General features: G+C 37.1%; 1 protein-coding gene across 1 annotated transcript in view; it reads right to left on the reverse strand.

Moving 5' to 3' along the window:
- Window positions 1-17918, reverse strand: part of SORCS2 (sortilin related VPS10 domain containing receptor 2) — a 543833-nt gene that overhangs the window by 71925 nt on the left and 453990 nt on the right. The window contains 3 exon segments of the mRNA XM_027642785.1: window positions 853-999; window positions 6050-6229; window positions 16836-16925. Coding sequence (XP_027498586.1) covers window positions 853-999; window positions 6050-6229; window positions 16836-16925 — 417 coding nt within the window.

Consider the following 17918-nt stretch of genomic DNA (forward strand, 5'->3'; position numbering starts at 1 on the left):
TTCCAGCCATGAGCTTTACCAGGAGCGGGCTGCCAGCACCGCCTGGGAACCACTGCCACTGCAATCTTTCCACTCATCTCAAAATGATCTGGATCAAGCCCTGCAGACTTGAACCTTGTAGCACAGTCTTGAACTCTTCAAATAGGAACTGGCAGCTCTAGCCTTCCATTTCTGCTACGTGGAGAGGGAACAAAGCTCTGGCAGAGGCAGGACCACAAGCATTTATTTTGCCCACCAATGCAGAGTTTTGAGTACTCAGGAGCAGAGAGTCAGTGAGAAAAATACAAGGTTTTCAGTACAGCCTTGCAAATAACAAAACACTATGGGTAACTAGGACATCTAAACAAACAGAAATAACATTGTCTTACAAAAAGAAAGGACTTTTTCGTGCAGGTTACTGTGGTATTTATTTTCAAGCAACCGTAAGAAGTTCCCTTTAAGAGGGAACCTTGATTTAATACGAAAAAAAATATGAAAGATGAAAAGAGAAAAATTATTGATAAACTCTATTTAACTCATTATGTCATCCTTATATCCAGACACAAATGACTGTTGTCATGATTATTCTGAACTGGGTTGTGTGGTTGACACAAAAAAAAAAGTCCTCTTTGTGTCAAAGTGACCTAAAATACGAAATGCAGTGCAACAGAGAGCCCCGACTACTCACTCTACAAGATGACTGGACTAACAGCCTGTGAAACCATAGCTCATGCAATACAAGTAGATTTGTCTTCTAGTTTGGCTGATAAACTCAGTATAAAGCTCTCGGGCCGTTGGAACTATTGCACATCCCACCATACAGATAATTCTTGTGCACTTTATAGAGAGGATAGACAAAAAAGAACCACTTACAGGTTTGCAGTTTGTTGGTTTGCCATTCATATCAATGTCTGGAGGGTTTAGAAAATCCCAGTCACGGCCTTTGTTGTAGGTTATCAGAGTCGTAACTTTCCCATTAATTTTCTGGTTGGCCAGAAAGACTCCTTTTACACCTCTGACCTGAAGCATACAGGAGAGAAGTTAATATCCAGCACATACACATTTTTTCAACAAGGATTATCCCTGATTAGTTGCTCTTTTGTGGCTCTGAGCTGTATCTCAGGTAGTTTCTCCTGGAAACTGAATAGAAAGCTAATGAAACCTTAAAAATACAGAAGGAAGGCAAAAAGACAAGAGGAAAGGGAGAAAGGGAGACAGGGAGGACAGTTACAAACTGATTTGTATTTCTAAGTCTATTAAAAAAGTATATGCAATTCTCTCAACGTCAGAAGGCTAATCAAATTACATGTAGTTTATACAGCAAAATACAAAAATTACCATACCATGGCCTTACTGTTAAAATTACAGCTCTGCATTTTTTTTGAAATATGGACATCTCTAAAATGCTATTCTACAAATGATGTAGACACCTGACTTTAACACTGAAGTCAGTGACCCACATCATGTGAATAGCACACAAATAGGTTACAACAAAACATCCTTTAAAATAACATTGAATTAAAAAAGAAGTTAAAAAAAAAAAGGTTTACAGACTCACTCTTCCCTTGGGCTGTTATTTTATTACAAAACAGCCTGTATCAGAAAATTATTACAACTCAAAGTGTCAAAGTTAATGGGGATAATTTTTAGAATCAACCTGACAGTAATTGCACCTTAATATGTTTAGTTCTAGCCCTAACATTTATTTTATTAACATATTACACATATATTCCACCCAAGGGCATGAGATAAGATCTTGTATTAAAATTGAAGGTTTCCTTAAGAGTGCTCTTATTTCCCTTGTGATTACTTATTAAATCTCTTGAATTTTTAAAAAATTCTGGAAATGTATATCAATTCATATACCATTTCCAGCACAGCAGAGCTTGCTAATCTCCTTGGGTGCTGACACTTCACAAAACCAAAGCATTCATTACAAATAAATGCACAGGATAGCCAGCTCTTTGAATGATCAGGAATATTTGTCTCTTGATGACATGATGCATTCTTGAACTTTAATTTTTTATTTGAAATATTTACTGTCTCTTTTTTTCTAACTACCAGTTATTAACTCCACTTAACAGAAGTCTACATTCAGGGTGAAGATAAGGCATCCCTACTATTAGGCTACAGATTTGATACTCACTGTTTATAAATATTGGAACTGACCCAAACCTAGAGAATAAAAATATTCTGCTGGTTATTGTGACAGCATAGAACATGGAAAAATATTTAAGTTTATACAACAAAATTTTGCATAGTCATTTTAATACCCTGCTCTCTCATGATCTCCTTCTTCCTTAAACCCCATGCATGTGTGGTTGGCTTACTTATCCACGATGCTGGAAGCTCAGAACTACTTCCAAGTCAAACACACCATATAAGTCAACTACTTAGCAGTGCAGGTGAAAAAGGAAAGGAAGGGAAGAAACGAGGAACCTGCTTTCCTCACTTTAAAGGCATTTTCATCTTGCTGGGGCTTTTTTACATATCCTACCTTTGAGAAACAGCACAGCCATGAAAAGCCTGGCAGTTCAAACATTTACAGGGGAAGGCAGACTTGGGGTAAAATTTCTATGTGTGTCTTTCTTCCAGTGAACACAATATTAAATATTTAAACAATAATTAGGTCAGGGACTGCATCTGAGGTTTCTCTCTTCATTTGTGGATGGCAAAAACAGTGCTGCATCATGAATATTTTTGTTTCCTCTCTCTCTTTTTCCCCCTCATTCTTGTTTAATGAATATTTAATCATTCAATGTAATCATCAAATGGGAGTCAGGCTAAAATTTTTCTCCATTCCCACTCTCATCTCTAATCTAACCAAGCTCTAGGGTAACTTCTCCTCTCTAGAATATGGGACATAAGTGTTTGAATCTATCAAACATTGAAAGGTTATGAAAACATTTCTTCTAGTGTCTCAGTTAACTTCTCTCACTGCTGTTTTAAGAGATAAAAGCTGACCAGCACTTCACAGGAGTTGTATTTTGAACGAAAGGCAAAAGCTCTGCTTGAAATAATAAATAGGTTTCAGGCATCTATTTTCCGAGTAAGTTCAGAAGTATGATGTTCAGAGTGGTGCATTAGCCTAAAAACCAATAACTAATATAAAATTATAGCATGTAAAAAATGGCAGCTTTAAAACACCTCACTTCTGCTGCAGCATTTTCTATTTCATTTGTCCTGTGGCCTATGCAAATACACACCTGACTCTTTCTGTAAATATTGTAAATCCTTTATGTCAGATCTACCTTCTGCATTAGATTGTGATCCCAATGCACCCAATTTCTTCTGTACTTTTTACTCCTTGACTCAGTTCCCTAACCTAAAATTGGGAGATTAGTGTCTTCCTATGAAGAAGGGAAAAGATTCATATTAACAATAAGATGGAATGGAAAAGAAGACATTTCAACATTGTGCAGTGCTCAGTTACTCTGATGAACACTCCAGCAGCTACTCAAGACAGATAAATCACAAGGAAATTCAAAAGCACCTTTCCATTGATTTTCTTTGGACTTTTAGGTTAACTTTCAGAGCACCTATTTTCTACAACGCCTTATAAACCTATTTTCTGAGTAGGTTTTCTGCTGTGACACATTAATCGCTGATTGTTACATTTCTGATTTTACAGTCAAACAATATTCTGTACTAGCTGGTAGCAAGAAGAACAGTTCAGATGGCCCCACAGTGTTTATTAGCAGCAGTTACTGAAATGCAGAAATTACTGCTATATAATACATGTTTGTGATTAAAATTTAAATACATATGATTTGTTGTTTGGGGAAAAAAGGCATGAAGAATGTCTACTGCAACTTGTGTAGCTCTTATCTATATGAGGAGTCACAGCAAGAACAAATCTAGAAGTATACATCAGTATGCCCACTCTGCAAATTTGTGGCTGGTTCACACTGGCAACACTAGATATAATTTCAAGGACATGCTCCTTGTATACAGTCACATATTTCAAGGGCATGCTCCTTTTGGTCAGTCAATTAATACTTAACTTTTTTTTGATTAAGTATTTGGGAATTATTTCCCTTTCACACATGCAACATGAAAAGAAATACAGTGCAAAAAAAGATAAAGCATATAAAAGAAAATGAATACAGAGAGGCAGACACCTATTAAAGATTTTATAGCAGATGTACAAGTAAAAGATGAAGTGGGGTCAGCAGAGGATAACGAAGATGAACAGTGCAAATTTTAAGGAGAATTATACACTGGTGGAAAGAGAAATTGTCAGCCATTGAGGACAGTTTCTGTTCTGCACTGAAGATTCCTCTTCCCAAGACAGGATAGTTGCATTAAAATGCCCAGAAAGAAAACCCAGGTTAGACCAAAAAATATCCCATCCTCAAGGATTGCAATATGAGTTCTATTTATTAGCCATTTTATACTGGGTAAATAACCCATACATCATGAGCACTTGATCACATTCTAGTAAACAAGATGAACACTAATTATTTATCATACAAGCTATCTGAAAGCTGTGGGCTTTCTTACCGCAAGCAAATAAAAGTGTTCTCCTATACTGCGGCTCTATTTCAAAAACAGCTCAAAAAAATTGAATTGTGTGGCTTCATTGTGGCTCCTTCAATTACTCTTTCTCATGTGTAAATTTTCTTTTTAATGTAGCCCTACAAATTGATCCAGCATACACAATAATCTAGGATCACATTATCTAATATGCCCTCAGTAACATTTGGAAATTATTAAATAATCAGTGTAACTGCATTAAGTTAATAACTTTTGTAGACAAAAGGGTAGCCAGGGGGAGCATCTCTGTACAACTTATCTGAAATTGCATGCTACAGGTGATGCAAGGAGTAGAGATTGCACCTGGCTGCCTTTTAGCTTTGCATCCCACAGGAGTGAGCAGGAGTAAAAGGCTGCAAACTAATGCTGTCAATAAATCACTCTGTGGGAATGTGACTACACACCGTGTGTAGCTTCATTCATTAGGAAGCCTCATTTCTAAAAAAGGTAGAGCCTAGAAAATAATCATTGGTAATGAAAAACCTGTTAGTTTTACTACAGATATTTAGAAACAAAAAGTGAAAGAAAGATGGAGGAGATAAGGAGGAAAAAATCACTATCATTTTCCCTCACCAAGAAGAGTCTAATTACAGCTATTTAACGGCTCTGTCAGTGTGTGCCTTATATCCTGAATTACTACAAACTTTTGCCAAAAAACTTTGGTCATTGGGGTTTTTGTTTTGTTTTGTTTTTATATTAACACCAGGCAGATTAAAGTGTAATGAGGGACAAACTGGGTCAGACCAAAGCTCCACTAGTTTAATATTCTGATTACAGCCAGTACTATGTGCTACACAAAAGAACAGAACCAGAGCAAATGTACACCCTATTACATTGAAATACATTACACTGAAATTCCATTCTATCAGCAGGAATGGAGTTGATAACAGTCTGTGGTACTCTTCCAAAACACTATATTCTTTAGTCTTTTATTTTTGCCAAGTGCACTGATGTTAAAATACAAGATAAATTTGTTTACAGAAGAGTTTGTCTCACAGAAAATGCTGTTGGCACAAGACATCTACTGAAAGCAAGTGGATTTGCTGCCCAATATCTAATTTTGTTGGTTCTCCGCCTTTCAGAGCTGACACAACCTAGCACAAGGCTCACAGGATTACTGTGTAAAACCCTACTGGCTAAAGGATGTCCTGCTCTAAACCAGGCAATGCATCACTGAGTCACATAAAAGAAAAAAAGGTGTACACAGGTAGCTGCATAACTTCTGACTTCAATAACAAATTGTGCTGCTGTCTTCACTTTTCAATTATCTTTAAAAAAAACCAATTTGGACTTGCACATCTATGGAATCTCATCCCAAGAATCTAGTTCTTAGAGTACACAGCACATCGTTAGGTTAAGAGGGAAACATGTAAGTAGTAATGATGTGTTAACAACAAGAAAAAAAAAAAAATCCAAAAATCCTAGACTTTTTACATTAAATATAACTGTGAAAATTAATTATAATAATAATCAAAATGTTAATAAAAAACTCCTTCAGATAGACTATACACAATGGAAGAGGTAAAGATCTAACCTCCAGGATATCTATCAGGACATTCTCTTCTGGCTGCTTCGTGCTCCGGACGTTCTCCAGCAGGATAGAGTAGTAAACACCTTGTGGGTCAGACTGGTACAGGTTGTACGTGTCTGTCTGGTACCACTCCTGAACAGCCACAAAAACTTGGTTTTCATCTGTACTGATTATTTGTAAATCCTGTAGGAAAATAAGATACAAAAGTACTATTTTTTCCATAATTTCTGTTTTACAAACAATAACAGGCAGGAGAAGGGAAACATCTGAATATTTAATAACAATAATGTCCTAATACAATACTAATTAACATGCTATATCCCACCGCTCCAAGGTAGTTCCTCACTGCCTTTTGACTGCAGTGCAAACCAGCGTAGTAAAGACCAAAACTGTGAATGTGCAGAAGTTGAGATCTGCTTTGACTTAAGTAGGAAATGACTTCTTGAAAAGAAGGAAAAAAAAGAAAAGGAAAAAAAGAAGTGAATGACTGAAACAACATAAACACAGCTAATCTATCAAATAATCCTCAGGTATCTAGAGAAATAAGAATTAGATAAAAAATAGCATAACACAAAGAGGATCAGATATAATTTACAACAGTTACACACAGGAAGTAGTGCATATCATGCACACAGCTCATGTGTATTATACATAGTACATAACAGTAATTTATCTGTCTATGTATATAAAACCACTTAAATATTCAACTGTAATAACACGAGAGTCAATATTCTGCATTCATTACCCAAGAATTTCAGGCATGGATTTTACAACAGTTTGCTTTCAGTTTTTCCAGCTTCTTCACTCCAAACATCTCATACAAAAAAAAATGCACTGCTGGGTAAAATAATTTAACACTAATATTAAACAGAAGAAATAAATCAGGAAGTAGCAACACTGTATTAAGCTTAGCAAACAGAATAAAAGGATGTGAGTTTGCAACAGAATATGGCAGAATAAGGGCAGACATTGGGATGGTATAAGAAATAACATCTAGTCACAGAAACTGAAAGCTTGTAAACTCTTTATGACCTTGGTACTTAACTGGGATACTGTATCCAGTTCTGGTCACCTTATTACTGGAAAAATACTAAGGCAATGGAGTGAATATTAAATAAAGCTACCAAAATGTCAAGAGAATATGAGTTTGGGATGAATTTGCTTTAAAAAACCAAAATAAAGCAAGAGAACTACTTTGTAGAATTCTAAGAGAGAAATAAAACAAATTCTTAAGAATCCAGTAAGACTGAAGAAAATGTGAGTAACAGAGCAACACTGAATACTCACCAAAGCGTGGCAGTCACACTTTAGGAAACATGCATGATGTGACTGAGGCACTTAGATTAAAACAAAAATAAAAATGAATAGAAGTAAAATAATACAATGGAAAGATTCTTAATAAGAACAGAAGATGGTTATTAAACACTAATAATGCAATTAAATTTAAAGTACTTTTGCATGTGTGACGCATCTCAACACAAAAGAACGTAAGTGAAGTTTTCTATCAATGACAGCTCAATGCTGTTTTTAAAGACTTTCATGCTGAACTATGTACTGAAGTAGATTTTTGTTTAGCATCCCATGAGTAGTTCTCTTTTTTGTTGTACTCAAAAATTACTCGGAAGTAGAAAGTCTGGTAGAATTGCCAGCAAAATACAGCAACTGCTCCCAAAAGGTTCTTTTAAAAGCCTCTTAAATGTACAGAATATTTCATCCCCTGCCTTAAACCAGGACAACATGAAGCTTGGTAGCCCACACTACACTACACCACACCACATTCTGTACTAAATTCACTTCTTTTGCAGTGTAAGGAAAGTTCCCATGACTATCCGATAATAAGGATGGAAATGAAGCAGAATCAAATAGAATAAAGGAAGAGTTGAGGGGTTTTGTGTGAAAACCTTTTGAAAACCCTTAACCACCTGTGAAGCCAGGAGCTTTCAGCAAAATTATTATCTACATTATTATAATAAAACAGTTATACAGTTCCACAGACAAAACTCCAGGGGTGGCAGTGGTTGCGAAGGTGGCTCATGGTGGCAGAGGTGAGAGCTGGGGACAGGCACGGCTGTGGGTCTCCTCTGCCAGTGTAGGGTAGGAGCAGCCAAGTCATCAAGAAGCAAGGTGCAAAGAGCCAAAATGTGTAGTGCACAAGGACAGGAAGATTCATTTTGGGCAGACTGTAGGGGTCAGGAGAAGAAAGGAGGGGTTGGACTGCAGAAGTTTACTGCCTCAAATGAGAGTTCACTTTTCTCTTGGCAGTGACTTATCAATAAAGAAGTTTGTCTGCTCAGACTGCTGGATGCCAGCTTTGCTGAGGCAAGACCTTAACAGATCCTGGTTTTAGCAAGTGCAATTGCCCTTGCACTGCCTTGAACTTTGTTCCTTCCATTCAGAATTTACACTTCAGATTTCCAGTTCAGCCTTACAGCTATTTTCCTTTCACAGTGATTTCTTTTCCTTCAAGAAGCAAAGCAGTCCTTCAGTTATACTACCTTGCAACAATCCTGCCCAGTATTTTCTGACATAATCCTCTGGGAAAAGTAATTGACAATCTAAGAAAAACTGCAAATTTCATACCCAATTCTTAAACTTATGTTTCAAACTCCTGGATGACACAGACTGCTGAAAATCAAGCTAAAACAAAGCTAAATGGTCATGTCAATCTTGTACTATTCCTATACCAAAAGAGGAATTTAAAAAGAAGAAGAAGAAGAAATTGATTGACAAATACAGGGAATGAGTTGCCAGTGTGCCAAATCCAACCCTTCATCCCAACTACCCACTGGGTAGAACAGATGAGAAGCACATTAAGAGGAGACGTCAGCCAATATTGCTAGACAGAACTTACTGTCACTGAAGAGTTAACTAGAAAGGATATCTGAGAAAAAAAAGAAATACCTTGATGGAGGGAATGCAAGTTTTTATTGCTTTATCTAATTCACGGACACGGATACAACCCCAGGCTGTAACCTCAGCAGATTCTATAAGGAAAGCATTTATTCTTTTATGATTTCACGCTTGGACTACTGCAATTGCCTTCTTGCTGGCCCTCCTGCTTTCTCTCTCCACATTCTGCAGGCTACTCAAAGTCCCACTGATCATCTAATTTTTCTATAATTATACAATTCACATACAATTTATTCAAAGTCATTTATAAAGACCTTCTTTACTGATGTTAGAGATCTTCAGGATTTGAAACATTCCTTACTGTCTCTATGGAGATTTTTGTTTATCTCCAGGCTTTATTTTTGTATATATTCAGTGTTTCAGCTCTTGTACTTTCCTTTCATTTCCAAGTTCAAATGAGAGTCCACGCCCTTCCAGATGTCCCAAGGAAGAGTCCTTTTCCCAATTTGCCATAGCAGCCATGCAGTTTCCTCTGTGGCATGCTCATTCCTCCATAGACATCCCTTCTCTCACCTTCACTACTTTACTTTTGTCCTATCAAGTCTGCCATGCCTGCTCTGTTCCATGTTTTACTGGCCCAGCTATCCATGCTCTTGCCATTTGCACTTTTCTCTCTTTCTGTTTTTGCAAAGATCACAACAATAGACTGTGATTCCCAAGTACCAGTATTCTCCATCTACTTTATCTCCACTTCTTAGGTTGTAAGCTTTTGTACAGTTCTGACACGCTACTCAGTAGCTGTATCATTCAAATATTTTTTTTTTAACCTCTAAGGCCCCATGAGATTTCTCTGTTCTGTTTACTGTGATGCTTCTTATGCACCGTATTTTGCAAATTCCTTTGTCACGTTGTTTTCTTCATCCTTCTCCCTTCAGTGGGTGATGTTATACCACATTAAGCACAGAAATCTGTATGTTTATCACTAAAAATATGTGGAACAACTCGTAGGTCCAAGGCAGTAGACAGACCCAGGGCCAGGGATAGGTCTACCTATAGATGCAACCAAAGAAGCCTGCAGAGTGCTCTAAAATCCACTATCCAATCAAGTTCACAGAATAATTTCCCTGTGGTTGGATGAGAGTAGCTGGAAAACAGTCCTTAAATACTGTAAACAACCACCCCAAGAAAATCGGGACTAAATGTCTTCTAAGTCTACTTGGAGTTAAATTCTGGATATAAACTACATCTAAGGAGATGTAGGTTAGACATGAGAATACCATTGTCTAGTAGGGTCTGGTCATACACACTGAGGAAAAATGTTAAGAGAGGTAAAGTAACTTTCATTCTTGGACTTTTTAAAAACAGATCAGAAAAACATATGCCAGGACTGGTTTAGGCAGATAACTGTGCTTTGGTAAAAGACCTTTCAAGATCTTTTCCATGTCTATTGTCTATGGTCCTGTGAAAACAGAGGGAAGTAAAACCATACCTTATTGTGATTACTTGAAATGTTACACACACAATTAGAAATATCATTAAAGGCAGGATTTGGGGTTTTGGGTTTTGTTTTTGAGGGTTTATTTGCTGGTTTGGGCTGGTTTTTTGTGTTTGTTGTTGTTGTTGGTTGTGGTTTTGTTTTTTAATTCAAGAGCTATAATTCAAGAGCTATGTTAAAGAGAATAAACATTTTCCAGACAAATAACTATTTCAGTTTGATAACAGAATTAAAATTAAGGACAGCTGGAGATCTGTTGAATCAGAATTACTTTTCTATAAAAAATGCTAAATGAATCATGAAAGTGATCAAAGACTGCATATTAAAAATTGGCATGATTAAACAAGGCATCCAGTGACAGGTCATATCACTCCTGCTCTCTCAGGGACTTGTAAGCTGCTATGTTTGTACCTTACATCAGTAGCAGAAAACATAATTAACAAACAAATAAACACAAAGACAGTTTCAAAGTGATATTGAAAATAATTAGATAAATACAGAAGGACAACTTGTGCCAAAAGATGAGCATCACTTCAAAGAAACTTCATATCACATGGATAGACCTGTTCTGTTAAATAAAATAAATGAGTCTGAGGGTGTACACACGGCATTGAATGAACTGTGTATATTCATCCATGACCTGGAGAACAAGCATCCAAGAACTCTTCCAGCAAGTACAGATTCACAATCAAATTTTACTTCTAGAAAACATCCATACTGCTTAAGAATTATTTCTTTACTTCTAACATAGAGATACAAACATGATCAGTCTTCCCAAAATTATCTGCTTTTAATGCAGTCAATTCTGTTTTCACTGAAGGCTGAATGAACACACAATCAAAAGTCAGTCAAGAAGCCCAAAACCATCACACAGTTAACAGAGTTGGGTTTTGGGGGAGTTGTGCATAGCAGAGAGGAAGGAAAGAAGTTTAAAGGAGGAAAGGAAGAGAAATGCATTATTTTCATTGTATATAGCCCCACATCATCTACATTTAGTAACTGAACAACCTGTAAGTCTGCAAATACTGTAGAGAATTTTATATTCAAGAAATGCTCAATATGCTTTACCATATTACTGTGATAGGAAATCCTATGACACAAATAATTACAATTACAGCCTGAAGACAAAAGAATATAAAAGACGAGGACTGTACCGCAAGTCAGTGCTCCTTAGTCTAAAATGTGCTGATGACATAGAAAATATCATTAAGTGAAAACACAGTAAGCCAGGTTCAGCATAGCCAGGATATGCTTTGCAGGCAGGACTGTGGTGCTTCAGTCATTAAGGCAAATAAAAGAGAACCTCAAAATTCTTGTTTTTCAAATCTTACAATTTTCAGTTCGATGTCAGAATTTTGCCCCTTTGCAATCTTTTAATACTGTGGTTGAGCAAACCATTAACATGCAGCAAGCAATGAATTAAACAGAGAATCGTGAGGAGTAAATGTATCAGAAGTGCAACAGATGTAAGCACTCAAGGATGTGTAGTTTCAGCCTTGACCTCCAGATGTACCACATTTATGCCCCTATAATCTCTCAAGCACAATCAAGGTAACCGGATGGCACATATCGCAAAGATAATCCTCCTAATCTTCCTTGCCTGGCTGAGTAAAACAGGAAAAGGACACAAATCAATATAAAGTTGCACTGTGAAAAAAATAACAGTTCCTTGAATCCACTTCAAATGGATTTGTAAAACCATGGAGCCAGACAGCTGCTACAGCTCAGGTTCACTGGCTACTGCCATGACACTGCCTGGGGAAGGAATACTTCTCCTGCATCAAATGCCACTGCCACCTGCATTTCTACTTTGTTCTCCTTTATTCTTTGTTCAACAGCCATTCCAATGGACTTTCACAAGAACGGAAAAGTTGTCCTGCTGCAGCTGCAAACTGCTCTTCTGCCTGGTACACGGGAACAACCTCAGCCAAAGCCTCCCAGGGTGGTAAGTGGCAGAGGTAGTGAAGGAGCTTTCCATGTGGAAAAACAGTTATTGAGAGACTAAAAGCCTTGCTAAATGCACTGTCATAGACTCAATAGTTTGCAATGCAGCCATCATGCAGCCAAATGCTCAAGGGAACTTAGCTGGCAAAAGGGCTGCAGGAATCTTCTTCTACCATTTCTGCTGTTAAGGAATGGACCCATTTAAGGATAGTCTTACATCTTGTTGAATGATACAGAAAAATGGAAGTAAGCCTATGGTTAAAGCAGTGATGTATACCTCAGACTGAGGCAAGGAAGAGGTGGGCCTGTTTTAAGGTGACCAGGTGATAATCAAAAAGAATAGATGGATCTGATAAAAGGTATGTATGGAAGATTCATATTAGCATGAAGAAATTACAGACTTTAACCTGTTTCTAAGGCAATAGGATTTTTTTCTGCTTTTATTTTTATTTGTTGCCCACCTATAATTACTTTTATCTTGGTTACCTGAAAAATTTTACATTATTGCCTATTTCACAAGATTGAAAACACATACTGAGCTAAAATAGATGAAAGAAGTTTTTTCCACACCATATCTTTTCAAAACTAAACTTTTTGAATTTCATTAGGATACAACAGACAATAGAGCTCTCGCATCATTAAGATTTTGTAGCTGGCATGAACAAATGCAGAATCAATCAATGCCTTCTATCAGTTCATGAAAGGAGATCACTATCATTGGAGTTTATTTAACAGATGTGGGAGGGGAACTCAGAATAATTCAGTTCTCCCAAACTGCAATAGCAAAACTGTCATAATTTGTAGCAGATTACTTGGTTTGGTCAGGAATTTTGTTAACAAAGTTTTTTTTGCTTAAACTCCCGATATGAACTAGTTCCCAGTTTTATTGTTACACACATTGGCATATGACTCAAAATCGTGAATAAGGACCAGACCCAATGTACTCCACTCTCTCCACACTGCACTTCTCAAGGCAAGGGCAGTGACAGCTGCAGGAAAGTTCATACAGTGCAAGTGTGCTGACACTAGATGGGGCTTCAGCTTGTGCCCCTGGGCACACTTGCTCTTTCTGCAGTGGCAGCTGAACCACTGCTCCAGGATCAAAATAGCCCAAAGAGGATTCCTGGGTCCCACTGGAACACTCCTGCATGCCTAACAAGCCAGCTTGACACACAAATGCAATCCTGTTGCTCTTAGCTTGATTTTGGTATTGCCTTCCTACAAGTTACTAGCTTCTGAACTAGTTTTAGCAGCACAGAACCAGCAATCTTGGTAAAATGGAATATAGTAAAAAAGCAAAAACCAATTCATTTTTAAAAGAATAGAGTGAAAATTCCTCTTCTGTTTTGGTCCTCTTCTGTTTTGGGGAGCATAGAGGCAACCTTTAATTTGGTCTTACCAGCCTTTGCCACCACCCTACCTGAGAGCAGCCAGCACTTGACTCCTGTCAAATGCAGGAGACAGCTGTGTGATTCCATGCAATGTCAGTAATATGCTATTAAAAAAAATACATAAATCTACCAATGGCACAGAAAAAAGCTTAAAAAAATTATCTGAATCCTGCTCCTTAGATATCCCCCAATGGCTCTGCTCTCTCTGTACATGTACAGAGCTACGATGTGTTACAAAAAGGTGATCTCAGTGGCTCTGTGGAGTTGGAGCCTAGAAACTTAGCAGAGGTAAACCTTGGATGGAAGCTGCTTTTAGCAGCCTTTCTAGGTTTTCCTTTGGGGGTACATTTGGTCAAGTACAAACACAAATGCAAATTAAAACTATATAAAGCAACTGAATAATTTTTTTGCAGATTTTCAACCTCTTCATATTGAAAGGAAAATGAGACATCAATAACATTTTCTAACTACTCAGTCTTAAAATGCTCATTCTACCTCCATATGTAAAATCACTGTGAAACACATCTGTGCAGTGAAAGAATAATATCAGAAGAGCCCAGCCCTGCTCCCTCAGGCTGGAGGCTGGCATTCCAGCACAGGTCTCTTAATGTTGTTACATATAACCTTGATCAGTCTGTAGTATCTTCTGGCTTGGCTACAGTTTTCCTTCCCTGTGTGCAATCACTGTCCAAAAATTCTGTCTCTTGCTGTGAAGCACTTTACAGAGACCACTTGGAAAGAGATTTTTTTGACACCTAATTCCATTCTTTTGACAAAAGTGAAATATAGCCTATTACAGTCATGCTTCATCTCCTGGTTAGGCAGAATCTAATACTTAAAACCCTCTGAAACTCAGATCTTTCAAAAGCTACTGTTTTTAATCAATCTTAAAAAAAAAAGGTCCTTTGTAAATTCATCCATTCTGTTTATCTCCTACCACCATAAAAGAAGCAACTCCACAGTCACATAATCTGGATGTACTTCTAATGTGCCAACGTCTTTGCTGATATCCTGCTTCTTTACAAAATTTCATCAGTAATTTGCTTCATATGAGTCTTTTCCATTCTGTTAAAACAGGACTGGAAGATCCATTTCTACTGTATTTGAACAACTCTCACTGGAATACAGCACGATGAAACATTTTAGAACTGTGTTCTTATTTACTTCAGTATCAAACATTTCTGCTGTAATGTGAAGGCACCAAATCATTTTAAAAAAACATATCCTTTTCAGAAAAGGTCAACATTTTTCACATTCACCGCTGTTCTAATGGATGTCTGGCTTCATGGCCCTCTTAGTGAAATTTTCAACTTCGTTGTGCGCAGATAGCAAAGAAACTTCTCCTGGAGTCACTGTCAAAATGCTGAAGAGATAACATTTACTTCGTTCCACTCATCGGGTATTGCCTGAACTAGGAGGAGCACAAAAACATCCCTTTCCAAATGACACAGTCACCCTGTTCCTAGGTAGCTACTGACTCTATGCAAAATGAAACCATTAACTTCTAATTTATTTATTCCATCAAGCCTGGATTAATCTGCCTATCAAGTAAAAAAAAAAAAAAAAAAGACAAATAAACAAGAAACATATTTTCCAAGACAAAGAATCCAGCATGCTGCACTATTTCAAATAATCCAGACTACATCTGACAGAAATTCCAGGGAGCTGTGACTGACCCTTTTTGAATACGTCAGAGGCTCTTTGTTTACTCTTTGCTTTCCTGCTTTGCTCCTTACTTCTTTTCTTTGGCCCCAGCATGGGGATCCATGGGTTGTAGTCTCTTGGGGTGTCCTCATTTTTTATTCTTTAACATTTAAAACTGGGTATTCTCCTGCTGTTTTGCTAATTACAATTTCCCCCAAGAAACCATAAAGGCTACTTTGAAGGCCTTAAAAACACTGAAATAATTTTGTGGAAGGATTGATCTGTATATCAGTCCTTGGGTATATATTTCTTGACAACACAGATAGAGAGATAAATAGATGATAGCCATCTCTATAGTGCTACTAGAAGCATATCCAGGTTTCAGATTCTTGTTCAACTAGTATCTGGGGATTTGATTTGAGATTCTGTTAATATGTTGTACATTTAAAACCAGAAGTCTTCAAACCACCATATAGAATGACATAGAAATAAAATCCAAGATGAAAAACTGATATTAAGCACATTCTTTTGTTTAAAACAATAGCAGCAGAAGGAAATACATTGTACTCTACTGTCCTTCACTAGATGAGCAACGAATTAAACCTGTGCAATTCAAAGCATACAAAGAAAACGTTTCTTAGTCCTCTTCTGAGTAAGTGACAGAATCACACAGAATCACATGAAAAAGCAAGACCTCCAGACCAGCCTCCTGCTGGTAGCAGGGTGAGCTGTGAGGCCACAGCAGGTTACTGAGGGTTTTATCCAGCTAGGTCTTTAAAAAGTCCAAGTCATTTTTCTTCAGGACTGCAGAAGCCTTCTACCTTCTAAGTGTAAAGTTAGGAAATACAGTGTATGCAGCACAAAAAATTCAACTGCATCAGTCAGACCATATTTAAATATCTGTCTGTGCTTAAGTGTTGATTTACTATGCAAATACAGAAACCCTGTCACTAGGAAGTTATGCTAGACTGAAAGAACCTCTCAACAAGTCTTGCAATTTCATTAAGCAATTAAAGTCCATATGGGGATTCTTTAGTGAAATAGAGCACCATCAAGTGGCAAAATTCTCTTATATTACTATTCATGCTTATACCAGAAAACACCATGTGGAATTAAACTGTAATTGGTTCTTGAAAGAATGCTTGCTTTACACCATTACATTGTCATTGTGTGTGTAACACTGCATCATGGAAGCAAAGCTCAAAAGCTCAAAAACTGTTGCAGTAACTGATGACAAATAAGCTACTGTATGTTCTTGTCCTCTACAGTTTACAAATACTACATTAATAGAATTAAAATAAAAATAGCAGGGTATGAATTTACCACAAATAGGATTCAGAAATCCTTACAAGCAGAAATTGTGGTCTCAGATAAATGAGGTTCAAAAAAGAGAAGACTAAAACCAATTTAGGTAGAAAGAGAAGATGACAAATGCAAAAAGAGAAAGAAAAACATTTATACTTACTTTTGGTAATGCATATTTTGGCAACTTCATTTGTACAAAGCCATTTCGACGGTAAGACACGTAATACTTGGTCCGATTTGCTGATGTTGTCTGTACAAAGGAAAAACAGAACCCTGTGATGGTTTATGCTAAACCTAAAGAACCTGAGATGGAAGTTTTTCTTTTAACCTGCAACTGAAATACATAGCTATTACTGTTATTGCATGCAAATAATCTGCATAGTAAACCGTTCTTCTCTTTAGGAAGACAAAAATTATTTACTTCCTTCTTTTGCCATTTCAGCAGTTTTGGGTGATACCTGAGACTTCAGCATCTCACTGTCCTCAGTCCTTGCTAATATCTTTGTACCCAGTTGGCCTCCCACATCTTTGCCCTGTTGTAGAAGTCGGGGCAGCAGCAGCCTTTAGGTGAGAGGTAGGGAGGAGGTACACTGGCCATGAACGCCAGGTGCCCCAAGGGCAAGAAGTACTCCACAGCACACTTCAAAGCAGAGCACAAAACATTGAATAAATCATGCTAACATTATGTAAAACATTTACTATATCTGACTAATATTTTCTATACAGGATAAAACATTTCCCAGTGGAAGATGCTACCACACCATGTGGAAGATAAGGATGCAATCTTAAATCCATTGATTGGTCAGTTTTAAACTCAGTGATATGTTCTGAAGACACAATTATATGCTTAAATAGAGAGGTAAAACACGCATTTAAATGACTTGCATGTATGAAACTGAAGACAGATTAGGTTTTACATAAAATACTTGGTGCTTCTGAAGATTTTCACTAAAGAAAGCCAAGAGTAACAGTTATTGAAAGGAACACTGCTTGTATGACTATCAACCACAAAGAAACCCCACAACACCCACAAAAAAGCCCTCACAATGCAAATATTTTTCCAAAGCACCAAAAAGAATATTCAAAAAAAACATATCTGAAAATTCTCAATTAATAACCTCCCATGGTTTTTCTAATCGGAAATATAACACCAAAATCTGTGCTGGTATATCAATTGGCATATTTCCAACTTAGCCACTTGAGCACCATCAGATGATATTAGTAAAGATTTTAGTCTTTGGTA

The sequence above is a fragment of the Corapipo altera genome, unplaced genomic scaffold, assembly GCF_003945725.1.
Source record: "Corapipo altera isolate COAL_440 unplaced genomic scaffold, ASM394572v1 22, whole genome shotgun sequence".
Lineage (NCBI taxonomy): Eukaryota > Metazoa > Chordata > Aves > Passeriformes > Pipridae > Corapipo > Corapipo altera.